This window comes from Schistocerca americana, chromosome 10, assembly GCF_021461395.2.
Source record: "Schistocerca americana isolate TAMUIC-IGC-003095 chromosome 10, iqSchAmer2.1, whole genome shotgun sequence".
Taxonomy (NCBI): Eukaryota; Metazoa; Arthropoda; class Insecta; order Orthoptera; family Acrididae; genus Schistocerca; species Schistocerca americana.
In genome coordinates, this window is record NC_060128.1 from 166,947,305 (window position 1) to 166,964,568 (window position 17,264).

General features: G+C 46.4%; 1 protein-coding gene across 1 annotated transcript in view; it reads right to left on the reverse strand.

Moving 5' to 3' along the window:
• The window catches only part of LOC124552336 (synaptic vesicle glycoprotein 2A-like), a 117,898-nt gene that overhangs the window by 28,240 nt on the left and 72,394 nt on the right, over window positions 1–17,264 (reverse strand). Inside the window, exons 3-4 of the mRNA XM_047126606.1 lie at window positions 13,381–13,542; window positions 9,043–9,205 (exon numbers count right to left, since the gene is read on the reverse strand). Of these exons, the coding sequence (XP_046982562.1) occupies window positions 9,043–9,205; window positions 13,381–13,542 (325 nt within the window). The remainder of the gene's footprint in view (window positions 1–9,042; window positions 9,206–13,380; window positions 13,543–17,264) is intronic.

Genomic DNA, 17,264 nt, shown 5'->3' on the forward strand with positions numbered 1-17,264 from the left:
AAGGAAACGATTTACACCAAGAATACTGAATTTTGCGTCTCATTTTTATCTCAATAATAACGGTAGACTGTTACAGTCGTATATATACGCATCGGGAAAAAATAACGCGCACAGGGCGCAAGCCGCTGAGAGTAAATGCGCAGTGAAAGGGTTAAGAAACAGAGTTAATTTTTGTTTGTTTTTAGTAATTTTGGGCTAGAATGTGTTCAGAATATGCTCTAACGTACTAGTACAACAAGGTGACAAAAGTCATGGGATACCTCCTAATATTGCACCAGACCTCATTTTTCGCAGCACAGTGCTGCAACTGGACATGGCATGGACTCCACAAGTCACTGGAAGTCCCCTGCAGAAATATTGAGGCACCTGCCTCTACAGCTGTCCAAGATTGCGAAAGTGTTGCAGGACTTTCTGCATGAACTGAGCTCACGATTATATCCCATATCAGGCAATCTGGGTGCCCAAATCATCACTCAAATTTTCCGGAACATTCTTCAAACCCATCGCGAACAACTGTGTGAAGTTCACGAATGACTGCAAATGATTTCCAGTCAGTGATTGGTTCAGTTGGATCAGATGATCCAATCCATTCCATGTACACACACAGCCCACGCAGTTATGGAGCCACCACCCAGTTGCACAGTGCCTCATTGACAACTTGGGTCCATGGCTTTGTGGGTTTTGCGCTACAAACGAATCCTACCATCAGCTCTCATCAACTGAAATTGGGACCCGTCTGACCAGGCCACGATTTTCCCGTCATGTAGCGTCCAACCAATGTGGTCAAGTTCAAGAGAGGTGCTGCAGGCGATGTCGTGGTGTTAACGAAGGCACTTCTCATCACCTATCTGTTGTCGTAACCAAATTTTGCTGCACTGTCGTAACAGGTATGTTCGTCATGCATCCCACATTTCTTTCTACAGTTACACTCCCGGAAATTGAATAAGAACACCGTGAATTCATTGTCCCAGGAAGGGGAAACTTTATTGACACATTCCTGGGGTCAGATACATCACATGATCACACTGACAGAACCACAGGCACATAGACACAGGCAACAGAGCATGCACAATGTCGGCACTAGTACAGTGTATATCCACCTTTCGCAGGCTGCTATTCTCCCATGGAGACGATCGTAGAGATGCTGGATGTAGTCCTGTGGAAGGGCTTGCCATGCCATTTCCACCTGGCGCCTCAGTTGGACCAGCGTTCGTGCTGGACGTGTAGACCGCGTGAGACGACGCTTCATCCAGTCCCAAACATGCTCAATGGGGGACAGATCCGGAGATCTTGCTGGCCAGGATAGTTGACTTACACCTTCTAGAGCACGTTGGGTGGCACGGGATACATGCGGACGTGCATTGTCCTGTTGGAACAGCAAGTTCCCCTGCCGGTCTAGGAATGGTAGAACGATGGGTTCGATGACGGTTTGGATGTACCGTGCACTATTCAGTGTCCCCTCGACGATCACCAGTGGTGTACGGCCAGTGTAGGAGATCGCTCCCCACACCATGATGCCGGGTGTTGGCCCTGTGTGCCTCGGTCGCATGCAGTCCTGATTGTGGCGCTCACCTGCACGGCGCCAAACACGCATACGACCATCATTGGCACCAAGGCAGAAGCGACTCTCATCGCTGAAGACGACACGTCTCCATTCGTCCCTCCATTCACGCCTGTCGCGACACCACTGGAGGCGGGCTGCACGATGTTGGGGCGTGAGCGGAAGACGGCCTAACGGTGTGCGGGACCGTAGCCCAGCTTCATGGAGACGGTTGCGAATGGTCCTCGCCGATACCCCAGGAGCAACAGTGTCCCTAATTTGCTGGGAAGTAGCGGTGCGGTCCCCTACGGCACTGCGTAGGATCCTACGGTCTTGGCGTGCATCCGTGCGTCGCTGCGGTCCGGTCCCAGGTCGACGGGCACGTGCACCTTCCGCCGACCACTGGCGACAACATCGATGTACTGTGGAGACCTCACGCCCCACGTGTTGAGCAATTCGGCGGTACGTCCACCCGGCCTCCCGCATGCCCACTATACGCCCTCGCTCAAAGTCCGTCAACTGCACATACGGTTCACGTCCACGCTGTCGCGGCATGCTACCAGTGTTAAAGACTGCGATGGAGCTCCGTATGACACGGCAAACTGGCTGACACTGACGGCGGCGGTGCACAAATGCTGCGCAGCTAGCGCCATTCGACGGCCAACACCGCGGTTCCTGGTGTGTCCGCTGTGCCGTGCGTGTGATCATTGCTTGTACAGCCCTCTCGCAGTGTCCGGAGCAAGCATGTTGGGTCTGACACACCGGTGTCAATGTGTTCTTTTTTCCATTTCCAGGAGTGTATTTCGTGCAATGTTGCTTTCCATTAGCACCGACATCTCTATGAAAACATTGCTGCTCTCAGTTGATAAGTGAAGGTCATCAGTTATTGCATTGACTGTGGTGAGAGGTAATGCCTGGAATGTGGTATTCCCAGTACACTCTTGACACTGTGGACCTCAGAGTAATGAGCTCCCTAATGATTTCCGAACTGGAATGTCCAAGCGTCTAGCTCCAACTGCCATTCTATGTTCAACATCTGTTAATTTGCATCATGTGGCCATAATCATGTTGGACACCTTTTCACATGAATCACCTGTGTTCAAATGACAGCTCTGCCAATGCACTGTACTTATACATTTTCCACCATCTGTATACGTGCATATAGCTATACCATGACTTTCGTCACCTTATTGTGCTCTATTGTATCGAATAAGAGAGTGTTCATTTCATAACGACTGTACAGCAACACATATTTTTTTCAATGTCACTTTAAATCTTCATTCTAGTAGCATTACTGTCATAAATTTTAGGTGTTTGAGATTGAGTTCTCTGAATATTGCACATATTTCAGTTACTATGTAACATAAATAGTTTTCAGATTAAATATGTCCTAAAATTTTGCTGAATCACAATTTTTTTAAAAATTTAATGTGTTAGTCTTATGCCTAAAAGAAGCTTCACATTCAACAATGTACGATGAATGGCGTGCTCTGAAACACTTGTGTGTGCACCAGCATTGTGCTCTTTTGGTAGAGATGCCACAGATCACCATGTGTCCTACTTTACAGAGCAGACAAGCCTCCGAACCCCATGTTCTGTGAAGAGTCGTGGTTGTCCAGTCATTTAATGCCTAGTGGTAGTTTCACTGTCCTTTTACTTCTTTCCATAGATGCTCATGACACTAGCATGCTAACATTCTGCCCGTTTCTCAGTTTTTGAGACACTCATTCACAGCCTCTGCGTGGTAATAATCTGCCTTTTGTCAAAGTCGCTTATCTCAACGAATTTCCCCATTTGCAGCCTGTAGATTCCCACTGTGTTATGTCTATTACTCTACAGGTATGTGTTTTTTTTTCCTTTAAGAAATACATGTATTAGCGTACAAACTGCCAGCAACTGCCACAATTTTCTTCTTACTGTCCATACTTTTTAATGTATTAACTACTTTAGAAGTGCCAAAATGCACTAGAATAAATCAATGTCTGTAAAATGCCACATGTACAATGTACATGCAGTGAGACAGTCACAATTCCTGAAATCCATCGCCTGCGGCCTCTGGCCTGCCGAGGAGCATTGCATTCCCAGGTCCACGGATAAACCACGAAAATCCGCCGCATTACTACACACACAAACAAACCCGTTCTGTGGGTAGATCAGTGAGACTAGATCCAACTGGCAGGGCTTGAACATTAGTGGTAAACAATGGGCTTCAGATCGGCAGAAATGGCCTGTGGTTATGGCTCATCGTTGAAGTCCACTCGTGTGGCTAGCTATTCACATGTCACATACGCCACGTTGCTGAAATGAGACCGCAGTGATCGATCCATGCAAGAGGTAACATGCACAAATACTTTGAGAATCAATAATAATGAGGATAGGTAGCAACTCACCGTACAAATGATTGTTGAGCCGCAGACAGACATGTAGGAAAGACAACCACACTCTCACAACTAAATTTTGGGCCATAGCGTTTCTCAGAAAACGAGAGTACACACTCAGACACAAATCACGCACACTTGGCTGACGTCTCTAACCACTGCGCCAACAATCTTTGAGAATCAGAGCCAAACAAACCACTCCTCACGCCTCCCTGCCTGCTATCGGCAGCTGCTAGGCAAGCGGCAAGAAATGGTGGCAGCACTTAAAAACTGCAAGCCGAGGAGAGTGGCAGAAAGGGGAGAAGCAGTAAGAATGAGGGAGTCGGGAAGCGGTGCTCAGCCAGCAACGATGCATGACATCTCAGTAAGAAAACCATTTCATGTATTGAGACAAAATCGACATTTTTCCGGTGTTTTTTTTTTTTAATTTCTCTGATATTACCCAGATTTCCTGGATACGTTTGATATTCCCTGATTTCCAGGACTTGTGGCAACCACGTTGTTCTTTTAAGATCTTATGTGGTATTTTTGCAGATGTGTGTAGATGTATTGAGCTGTGGCACTCGTTACTGGCGCGCCAGTCTCTTGGATGTCCATTATCGATCCTTCGATGTTTCTTATCTTTGCCTGCCTTGTTGCTTTCCGCATTCGCAGGGCGAGTGGCAGTTCACGTTTGCTCGGCCGAACTGCTGAGATGCTGCGAGGTACGAGGTGGGAAGCAACCACGTATATGTGGAGTTGGTCGTACGCGGTCTGCCGGTTCAGGATGGAGGAATGTGTCAGCTGCCTGCCTGTCTGCCCTCCTGATTTTGCTCGCCGTGCCTTGCGACCGCCTAGCTTGGGTTTCTGCCTGGTGTACCCTACACGAGCCATACCGGACGTCAGCAGAAGTTAAGCAGCCTTGTGTTTCTTTTAAAGAAAAGGAGCAAGTGTATAAGACTTTTGTAACCAATTTTGGTGGCCTCTTCAGTGTGGCCTTAGCGTTTACACTGCCTTTGGGGAGAGCTAATTCTTTTAAATATAAATAGTTGGGGTTCCCTGTCCTTTATAATCTATTGGGGGTTTTATTTGAATTTTCTCTTTGGGGTTCCTTCCTTGTACTTGGTTAAATGTATACTTGTATGGCGGAAAGTGACTCCTGGTTAAAACTCGGAGAAGGTGTTTGATGTGACTGCCGCCTCCGGCATTCGTCTTTTCAATTAAGTGTTGTCATCCCTTCGAGCGACCTGGTGTCACTCCTCGTTAATTAATGCTGGTTTATGTGTACTTAATTCTGAATTATATAATGGTAAGACAGAGATTTAGGAACCAGGTTTTAAATTGTAAGACATTTACAGGGGCAGATGTGGACTCTGACCACAATCTATTGCTTATGAACTGTAGATTAAAACTGAACAAACTGCAAAAAGGTGGGAATTTAAGGAGATGGGACCTGGCTAAACTGAAAGAACCAGATGTTGTACAGGGTTTCAGGGAGAGCATAAGGGAACAACTGACAGGAATGGGGGAAAGAAATACAGTAGAAGAAGAATGAGTAGCTTTGAGGGATGAAATAGTGAAGGCAGCGGAGGATCAAATAGGTACAAAGACGAGGCCTTGGGTAAAAGAAGAAATATTGAATTTAATTGAGAAAAGGAGAAAATATAAAAATGCAGTAAATGAAGCAGGCAAAAAGGAATACAAACGTCTCAAAAATGAGCGACAGGAAATGCAAACTGGCTAAGCAGGGATGGCTAGAGGACAAATGTAAGGATGTAGAGGCATATATCACTAGGGGTAAGATAGATACTGCCTACAGGAAAATTAAAGAGACCTTTGGAGAAAAGAGAGCCACTTGTATGAATATCAAGAGCTCTGATGAAAACCCAGTTCTAAGCAGAGAAGGGAAAGCAGAAAGGTGGAAGGAGTTAGAGAGGGTCTATACAAGGGTGATGTACTTGGGGACAATATTATGGAAATGGAAGAGGATGTAGATGAAGATGAAATGGGAGATATGATATTGCGTGAAGAATTTGACAGAGCACTGAAAGACCTGAGTCGAAACAAGGCCCCGGGAGTAGACAACATTCCATTAGAACTACAGAGAGCCTTGGGAGAGCCAGTCCTGACAAAACTCTACCATCTGGTGAGCAAGATGTATGAGACAGGCAAAATACCCTCAGACTTCAAGAAGAATATAATAATTCCAATCCCAAAGAAAGCAGGTGTTGACAGATGTGAAAATTACCGAACTATCAGTTTAATAAGTCACAGCTGCAAAATACTAACGCGAATTCTTTACAAACGAATGGAAAAACTGATAGAAGCTGACCTCGGGGAAGATCAGTTTGGATTCTGTAGAAATGTTGGAACACGTGAGGCAATACTGACCCTATGACTTATCTTAGAAGAAAGATTAAGGAAAGGCAAACCTACGTTTCTAGCATTTGTAGACTTAGAGAAAGCTTTTGACAATGTTGATTGGAATACTCTCTTTCAAATTCTGAACGTGGTTCAAATGGTTCAAATGGCTCTGAGCACTATGGGACTTAACATCTGTGGTCATCAGTCCCCCAGAACTTAGAACTACTTAAACCTACCTAACCTAAGGACAGCACACACATCCATGCCCGAGGCAGGATTCGAACCTGCGACCGCAGCGGTCACGCGGTTCCAGACTGAAGCGCCTTTAACCGCACGGCCACACCGGCCGGCTTCTGAACGTGGCAGGGGTAAAATACAGAGAGCGAAAGGCTATTTACAATTTGTACAGAAACCAGATGGTAGTTACAAGAGTCGAGGGACATGAAAGGGAAGCAGTGGTTGAGAAAGAAGTGAGACTGGGTTGTGGCCTCTCCCTGATGTTATTCAATCTGTATATTGAGCAAGCAGTAAAGAAAACAAAAGAAAAATTCAGAGTAGGTATTAAAATCCATGGAGAAGAAATAAAAAACTTTAAGGTTCGCCGATGACATTGTAATTCTGAGCAAAGGGCTTGGAAGAGCAGTTTAACGGAATGGACAGTGTCTTGAAGGGAGGATATAAGATGAACATCAACAAAAGCAAAACGAGGATAATGGAATGTAGTCGAATTAAGTCGGATGATGCTGAGGGAATTAGATTAGGAAATGAGACACAGTAGTAAAGGAGTTTTGCTATTTGGGGAGCAAGATAACTGATGATGGTCGAAGTAGAGAGGATATAAAACGTAGACTGGCAATGGCAAGGAAAGCGTTTCTGAAGAAGAGAAATTTGTTAACATCGAGTATAGATTTAAATGTCAGGAAGTCGTTTCTGAAAGTATTTGTATGGAGTGTAGCCATGTATGGAAGTGAAACATGGACGATAAATAGTTTAGACAAAAAGAGAATAGAAGCTTTCGAAATGTGGTGGTACAGAAGAATCCTGAAGATTAGATGGGTAGATCACATAACTAATGAGGAGGTATTGAAGAGAATTGGGGAGAAGAGGAGCTTGTGGCACAACTTGACCAGAAGAAGGGATCGGTTGGTAGGACATGTTCTGAGACATCGAGGGATCACCAATTTAGTATTGGAGGGCAGTGTGGAGGGTAAAAATCGTAGAGGGAGAGCGAGAGATGAATACACCTAGCAGATTCATAAGAATGTAGGCTGCAGTACGTACTGGGAGATGAAGAAGCTTGCACAGGATAGAGTAGCATGGAGAGCTGCATCAAACCAGTCTCAGGACTGAAGACCACAACGACAACAACAACAATTTTGAATTGGCCATTTGAATTAATATTTTGGAGCGCAGTATAGCACTAAGGCAACCTCATTGTATACCACCCTGTGCCCCTTTCTAGTACCTTAATTTTCAGAAGGACGAATTAGCTCCACTAACGGTTTTACTGATGTGCTCCCTTCAAAATCTTGTCTTGTATAAGTTTGCCGCCTGTGTGTCTGGGAACACAGAGATGAGCTTTAGAGTGACTTCAGTGCTAGTCAGTTAATGGAATATTCATTTTGGCTTGGCTTCCACTGAAGAGTGTGAATGGAGCGTAATGTGTTTCATTTGCTATTCATTTAGTTACTGTAAGTTTGTTTATTTAATGGGGAGCCAGACTTTTAAAGTGTGTTGGTATTAACTCCCCTAGTTGCTATGTGTTGCTAATTCGTTCCAAATGGCCTACTACTTATTCAATGGCAAGGCTGTTGATTAGTTTGTTACTGCGAATACAAATACACGCTCTTTATTTGTTGCCGAAATTGTTAAAGTGTCTGTGTCGTGATTCAATCACTAGCTACGTGTTTGAGCTAAATTGATATAAACCTTATATTGCCTCCTTAAAATTTGTTGCCAGCAGAAATCCTTAAGAGAACTAAGTTTTGTCACTGCTTATGTTAACCTTTTACTGGAAGCAATATTTCATGTAGTTAAATTTTGACCGAGCGAGGTGGCGCAGCGGTAGCACACTGGACTCGCATTCGGGAGCACGACGGTTCAATCCTGTGTCCGGCCATCCTGATTTAGGTTTTCCGTGATTTCCCTAAATCGCTCCAGGCCAGTGCTGGGATGGTTCCTTTGAAAGGGCACGGCCGACTTCCTTCCCCATCCTTCCCTAATCCGATGAGACCGATGACCTCGCTGTTTGGTCTCTTCCCCCAAACAACCCAACCCAACCCAAGTTAAATATTGTCTTAAAATGTGTATTTGGTTGGTTGGTTGTTTTGGGGAAGGAGACCAGACAGTGAGGTCATCGGTCTCATCGGATTAGGGAAGGACGGGGAAGGAATTCGGCCGTGCCCTTTGAAAGGAACCATCCCGGCATTCGCCTGGAGCGATTTAGGGAAACCACGGAAAACCTGAATCAGGATGGCCGGATGCGGGATTGAACCGTCGTCCTCCCGAATGCGAGTCCAGTGTCTAACCACTGCGCCACCTCGCTCGGTTGAAAAAATAAATGTGTATTTCTCTGCTGTAATAAACGAGTGATAAAAGAAAAAAGCAAAGGGGCCTGGTCCTTCCTATTGTGTCCGGTTTGTAACACTTATCATGTATAATCACGTAGCTTGCTTCTTCGGCTACACAGCAGACACAAGCATCAATCACTTCATTCTTCATGCAGCCTGAAAAGGAGGCTACACGCGCATCTCTGAGTCTGTAACGCCAGCGCTCACTCACAAGATGCCGTTGAGCAGCCGCAGGAAGATGAGCAGCGGCAGGCTGGGCATGAAGGCGGCGACCACGGAGCACGCGCTGTTGGCCGCCAGAGTCACAGACAGCACCAGCCGCCGGCCGCGCGTGTCCGCCACGAACCCCCACAGGTGGGAGCTCACGATCATGCCTGCCGCAGCCGTAACACGCGTCAGCTTGTCACTACACCCACCAACATCTACAACTACGTACATATGCAAGTACACATAACACCTACATGTACATCAGGCCCACCGCCTAGACAATCACTCTCGTTGCACTCCAAATGTGGATCAGTGGAAAGCATAACTCGTGCAACAGGAGACGCCCTCTCCCACTACTGGCCATTACAATTGCTACACCACGAAGATGACGTGCTACAGACGGAAAATTTAACCGACAGGAAGAAGATGCTGTGATATGCACATGATTAGCTTTTCAGAGCATTCACACAAGGCTGGCGCCGGTGGCGACACCTACAACGTGCTGACATGAGGAAAGTTTCCAACCGATTTCTCATACACAAACAGCAGTTGACCGGCGTTGCCTGGTGAAACGTTGTTGTGATGCCTCGTGTGAGGAGGAGAAATGCGTACCTTCACGTTTCCGACTTTGATAAAGGTCGGATTATAGCCTATCGCGATTGCAGTTTATCGTATCGCGACATTGCTGCTCGCGTTGGTCGAGATCCAATGACTGTTATCAGAATATGGAATCCGTGGGCTCAGGAGGGCAATACGGAACGCCCTGCTGGATCCCAACGGCCTCGTATCACTAACAGTGGAGATGAGAGGCATCTTATCCGCATGGCTGTAACGGATCGGGCAGCCACGTCTCGATCCCTGAGTCAACAGATGGGGACGTTTGCAAGACAACAGCCATCTGCACGAACTGTTCGACGACGTTTGCAGCAGCATGGACTATCAGCTCGGAGACCACGGCTGCGGTTACCCTTGACGCCACATCACAGGCAGGAGCACCTACGATGGTGTACTGAACGACGAACCTGGGTGCACGAATGGCAAAACGTCATTTTTTCGGATGAATCCAGGTTCTGTTTACAGCATCATGATGGTGGCATCCGTGTTTGGAGACATCGCGGTGAACGCACATTGGAAGGGTGTGTTTGTCATCGTCGTAGTGGCGTATCACCTGGCGTGATGGTATGGGGTCCCATTGGTTACACGTCTCGGTCACCTCTTGTTCGCACTGACGGCACTTTGAACAGTGGACGTTACATTTCAGATATGTTACGACCCGTGGCTCTACCCTTCATTCGATCCCTGCGAAACCCTACATTTCAGCAGGATAATGCACGACTGCATGTTGCGGATCGTGTACGGGCCATTCTGGATAAGAAAATGTTCGACTGCTGCCCTGGCCAGCACATTCCCCAGATCTCTCACCAATTGAAAACGTCTGGTCAATGGTGGCCGAGCAACTGGCTCGTCACAATACGCCAGTCACTACTCTTGATGAACTGTGGTATCGTGTTGATGCTGCGTGGGCAGCTGTACCAGTACAAGCCATCCAAGCTCTGTTTGACTCAATGCCCGGGCGTATCAAGGCCATTATTACGGCTAGAGTTTGTTGTTCTGGGTACTGATTTCTCAGGATCTATGCATCCAAACTGCGTGAAAATGTAATCACATGTCAGTTCTAGTATAATATATCTGTCCAATGAATACCCGTTTATCATCTGCATTTCTTCTTGGTGTAACAATTTTAATGGCCAGTAGTGTAGCTATATAGGTGTAGATACAGATTTAGATTTCAGTGTAGATATAGGTGTGGGTGTAGATGTAGATGAAGATGTTCACTGAGGTGGCAGAAGTCATGCACGCATAAAGATGGCGGTAGTATCGTGAACACAAGGATAAAATGGCAGCGCGTTGGCCAAGCTGTCATTTGTACTCAGGTGATTCACGTGGAAGGGTTTCCGACGTGAGTATGGCCACACGCCAAGAATTAACAGACGTTGGGCGCAGAATGGTCATTGGAGCTAGAAGCATGAGACTGTAGATGACTGGAAAACCATGGCCTGGTCTGATGAGTTCCCATATCGGTTGGTAAGAACTGATGATAGGGTTTTAGTGTGGCGCAGATCCCATGAAGTTCCGTATTACCCTCCTGAACCCACCGATTCCATATTCTGCTAACAGTCATTGGATCTCGACCAACGCGAGCAGCAATGGGCGATACGATAAACCCCAATCGCGATAGGCTACAATCCGACCTTTATCAAAGTCGGAAACGTGATGGTACGCATTTCTCCTCCTTACACGAGGCATCACAACAACGTTTCACCGGGCAACACCGGTCAACTGCTGTTTGTGCATGAGAAATCGGTTGAAAACGTTCCTCATGTCAGCACGTTGTAGGTGTCGCCACCGGCGCCAACCTTGTGTGAATGCTCTGAAAAGCTAATCATTTGCGTATCACAGCATCTTCTTGCTGTCGGTTAAATTTCGCGTCTGTAGCACGTCATCCTCGTGGTGTAGCAATTTTAATGGCCAGTAGTGTAATAACGATGTGGTGAAATACTCTCCTCTTTGCATGCTGTCATTTGCCAAAATCTCATTTCAATATCTGAAACTGTTTATGAAATATGAGGAATGTTGTGGATATTTCACTCTGGCTTTATCGCTGGCGCGGCGCGATCGCAAACGAGTGTGCTACATCAGATCAATTTTTCTCGAGACTGGTAGAGACAGATATCTCTACTCAATTCTAAAGAAAAATTTAATGTGTTTGCTCAATTACATACGCAACAACATATTATATAATACGCAACACATGTAAAATCATAGCCACCTCTATTTTTCATTGCGCGCTTATCCGATTTTCGAGTACTCTCTTACTTTCACATAAATATCACAATAGCTACGACCATTAACGAAATGAAGGAGGCATAATCATAAACCTGACATATAAAGCTGTAAGTAAAGCAAAAATTAAATGTTTTTACCGAATAGTTTCTGTAAAATCGACTGAAAAAGATTGCAGGGCGCGCTCCTCGATTCTGGCATCGCTTACCGGCCGAAAGGTGGAAAACACTTATAAGGGAACATCCCCATCGTACCCCTCTCAGATTTAGTTGTAAGTTGGCACAGTGGATAGGTCTTGAAAAACTGAACACAGATCAATTGAGAAAACAGGAAGAAGTTGTGTAGAACTACCAAAAAAATAAGGAAAATATAGAAACTGATAGTCCATGGAAAGATAGGCAACATCAAGGATGGTGTGAGCTCACGAGCGCCGTGGTCCCGTGGTTAGCGTGAGCTGCTGCGGAACGAGAGGTCCTTGGTTCAAGTCTTCCCTCGAGTGAAAAGTTTACTATCTTTTATTTTCGCAAAGTTATGATCTGTCCGTTAGTTCATTGACGTCACTATTCACTGTAATAAGTTTAGTGTACGTGTTTTGCGACCGCACCGCAAAACCGTGCGATTAGTAGACGAAAGGACGTGCCTCTCCAGTGGGAACCGAAACCATTTGATCGCAAGGTCATAGGTCAACCGATTCCTCCCCAGGAAAACACGTCTGATATATTCTATACGACACTGGTGACGGCATGTGCGTCACATGACAGGAATATGTTGTCGACTCACCTAACTTGTACACTTGGCGAATGGGTAAAAAGATTCTTCTACCTTGCCCGATTTAGGTTATCTTGTGGATGTGATAATCACTCCCAAAAAAGTGATGAAAACATAATAGTTAGCACACAAACGAAAAATAAAAAATTAATTCTTTCAGTCGAGGGAAGACTTGAACCAAGGACCCCTCGCTCCTCCGCTGTTCGCGCTAACCCTTTTTTTTGTTCGATGTAGTTCGTTGCGTTTGGTCTGGGCTGACGTCACAAGACATCCGTCCAAGTTGACCGTTGATGCCTTGCCTCAGTTTTTTTTATTACAGAGAGCACGCTGACCGAACACGCTGAGCTACCGCGCCGGCTGAACCATGGGACCTCAGCTCTCATGAGCTCAACATATCCTTGATGTTGCCTATCTTGCGTATCGACTACTCAGTTTGTATATTTTGCTTATTTTTTTCGTAGTTCCACACAACTTCTTCCTGTTTTCTCGATTGATCTGTGTTCAGTTTTTCAAGGCCTATCCACTGTGCCAACTTATAACTAAATCTGATGGGGGTGCGATCTGTAAGTTCCTTTGTTAGCGGCCTCCTCTTCCGAACAAACGAATGAACTCTCCCACTTTTCGTGAAGCGCACAGACATTTGTCTTTTGCACAGCGATGGAGCACCTGATCTACAATATTTTGAACACCCTCATCGACGTCACAAGCAGCAGCAAAAGGTTTTACTGACCTATGTAGATAGTGCCGCTCAGGAAGCCCTTCTCGAAGGAGGACATGTCGAAGTCGCACTGGGCCGCCGGCGTGACGTAGGCAGCCGCCAGCGACTCGAAGATGAGCGTCATGAGGCAGAAACCACACACGGTGAGGGCAGTCAGGTGGAAGCGACCCTGCCCTGCAACACACACCAGCATTAGTATTAAGAATGTAGGCAGTGCGTCATAGCGTTGTCAGTGCATTTCGGAAAAGTACCGCGAACATTTAATAAGATGCGAAATACGACATTTGTCCGGAAAATACGTATAAAAGTTGAATAATAACTTTATTTTACAATTATTCAGGTATTACAATATGGTCTCCTTCAAAGTACTCGCCCTGAGACGCGATACACTTCTGCCAACGCCGTTTCCACTGTTGATAACATTGCTCAAAGTCTTCAGTTGTGATGTTGTTCAAAATGGTTCAAATGGCTCTGAGCGCTATGGGACTCAACATCTGAGGTCATCAGTCCCCTAGAACTTAGAACTACTTAAACCTAACTAACCTAAGGACATCACACACATCCATGCCCGAGCCAGGATTCGAACCTGCGACTGTAACAGTCACGCGGTTCCGGACTGAAGTGCCTAGAACCGCACGGCCACTACGGCCGGCTGATGTTCTTCAGTTGCCGTGTCGTTTCCGCCTTGATGGCTTCCACATCTCCCAAGTGCCGCGCCCCCGAAGCACCATTTTGCATTTCGGGAACATGAAGAAGTCACACGGGGCTAAGTCGGCTGAATAAGGCGGGTGGCCTGTCACGGTGATTGAGCTTCGGGCCAAAAACTCGCGCACAACGAGCGACGTGTGAGCGGGCGCATTGTCGTGATGAAGGATCCACCTGCCCCCTTTTGCCAACTCCGGTCGAACTCGGGCCACACGAGTTCTGAGACGTGTCAGAACTTCAACGTAAAAATTTCCGTTCATTCTCTGGCCGGGAGGGACAAATTCCTTGTGAACAATGCCCCTAGAATCAAAGAAAACAATCAACATTGTCTTCACATTGGACCTTGATTTTCGCGACTCTTTTGTTCTCGGTTCTCCTGCTAGTTTCCATTCCTTGCTTTGAGATTTGAGCTCCACATCGAATTCGTAAAACCAGGACTCGTCTCCAGTGATGACTCGGTTGAGAAAGTCCCTTCGTTCCTCTGCTTCCAATCCTCACAGCACTCAACCCTCTTTGCTTTCTGTTCTGGCGTCAAGAGCGTCGGTCCGATTTTCACACACAATTTCCTCATTTCAAGTTTTTGTGTCAGGATTTCGTGAACGATTGTTTTGGGGATTGACAGCTCGTCAGCAATTATACTGACTGTCAATCTACGGTCCTTAAGAACACAAGCCCGAATTCGTTCAACATTTGCATCGGAACTCGATGTCGACGGGCGTCCTGGGCGAGGGTCATCGTTCACTTCTCGGCCATCCCGGAACCTTTTTAACCACTTGTTCACGGTTGGTTCCTTCAGAGAATTGCCTCCGTAAACCTGTTTCAAACACTCAAAAATCTCACGGCCATTCATGCCTAGCTTTGCAAGAAACTTGATGTTGACGCGCTGTTCCTCAATCAGAGAGAGCTCCATGCCGACGGCAGTTGAAAAAGGGTAACTGTCAACAAGCTGCCGCACACTCCCACCTTCACGCAGAGTGCTCTGGCTCTAACTGAGCGTTGATGGGATTGATTAAAGCAGTAGTCCCACCTGGCGGTGACTGCAACCTGTAACATAAAGACATTATTCAACTTTTATACGTATTTTCCGGACAAACCTCGTACACTGAAGAGCCAAAGAAACTGGTACACCTGCCTAATATCGTCTACCGCAGAAGTGCCGCAATACAACGTGGCATGGACTCGACTAATGCTTGAAGTAGTGCTGGACGGAATTGACAATGAATCCTGCAGGGCTTTCCATAAACCCGTACGAGTACGAACGGGTGGAGAGCAATATGTTCACGTTTGGCGAGGTTGGTGGCCAGCGGAAGTGTTTAAACTCAGAAGAGTCCTCCTGGAGCACTTCTGGACCTGTGGGGTGCCGCATTGTCGTACTGGAATTGCCCAAATCCGCTGGAATGCACAATGGACATGAATGTATGCAGGTAACCAGACAGGATGATTTCGTGCATGTCACCTGTCACAGTCGTATCTAGACGTATCAGGTGTCCCATTCACTCCAACTGCATACGCCCCACACCATTACAGAGTCTCCACCAGCTTGAATAGTCTCCTGGTGACATGAAGGGTCGACGGTTGCCCTCACTCCCGTACGTGTCCATCCGATCGATACAATTTCAAACGAGACTCGTCCGACCAGGAAAAATGCTTCCAGACATCAACAGTTCAATGTCGGTGTTGACGGGCCCAGGCGAGGCGTAAAGCTTTGTGTCGTGCAGTCATCAAGGGTACACGAGTGTCTCCAGCTACGAATGCCCATTGAATGGCTTGCACGCTGACACTTATTGACACAATATTAGCTTATTCCCAAGAATAAGCAGCTTTCAGTCAGTTAATACGCGGCAGAAATCAAAACTGCATTTGGATCGGACTTCCTTAACACTTGTGCAGAAAGGTGTGCAGTATACTTATGCATCCATTTTCAATACGCTACCACTCGAATTCAAAAATCTTAACAGTAAACCACGCGCTTTCAAATCGAAACTGAAGAGTTTCCTCATGGGTCAGTCCTTCTATTCCGTCGAGGAGTTTCTTAAAAAAGTAAGCTGATTCTTGTACTGTTGACTGCATTTACTTAAACTTATAGATTGACTTTTTTCGGGTTCATAAACATTTTATTTTCATCTGTTATTACGTTTATGTTGTAATTTCATGTACTGACACCTTACATGACCTTGGAGGCTTGCTCCTCACTTTGGTCCTACGAAACTTTACGTGTAAATAAAAAATAAAAAATAAAAAAATCAATTCTGAGCCATCAACAAGTGTCACTGTGTGAACCATGCAAAAAAAAACATCATTGATACAGGCTTTCGGAGCTGAAGGCCCACTCGTGTACTCTTGATGACTCCACGACACAAAGATTTACGCCTCGCCTGGGCCCGTCCGAAAAATTTTTTTGGTAATTTGTGGTAACGTCTTACAGGACCAAACTGCTGAGGTCATTGGCCCCTAAGCTTACACACTACTTACTCTAATTTAGACTGACTTACGCTAAGGACGACAACACACACCCATACACGAGTGAGGACTCGAACCTCCGATGGGGGAAGCCGCGCTGACTGTGACAAGGCGCCAGCGACCGCTCGGCTACCCCGTACGGCTTCGTCAACTCCGACATTGGACTGTTGATGACTGGGAACATGTCGCCTGGTCGGACGAGTCCCGTTTCAAATAGTATCGAGCGGATGGACGTGTATGGGTATCGAGACAACCTCACGATCCATGGACCTTGCATGTCAGCAGAAAAGTTCAAGCTGGCGGAGGCTCTGTAATGGTGTGGGGCGTTTGTACTTGGAGTGATATGGGAGCCCTGATACGTCTCGTACGACTCCGTCAGGTGACACGTACGTAAGCATCCTGTTTGATCACCTGCATCCATCCATGTACATTGCGCATTTCGGCTGACTTGGGTAATTTCAGCAAGACAATTAAATCTTGATAAACTGTCAGTGTAGTAGCAGTAACCGATCTACCAACTGTGCCAGATACTTGCTGTCTTGGACCTTGGCGACTGCTGCGCCGTGTTCTGCCTGTCTACATATCTCTGTATTTGAACACGCATGACGCCCGGGTTCTCGGGTTCGATTCCCGGTGGGGTCAGGGATTTTCTCTGCCTCGTGATGGCTGGGTGTTGTGTGCTGTCCTTAGGTTAGTTAGGTTTAAGTAATTCTAGGGGACTGATGACCATA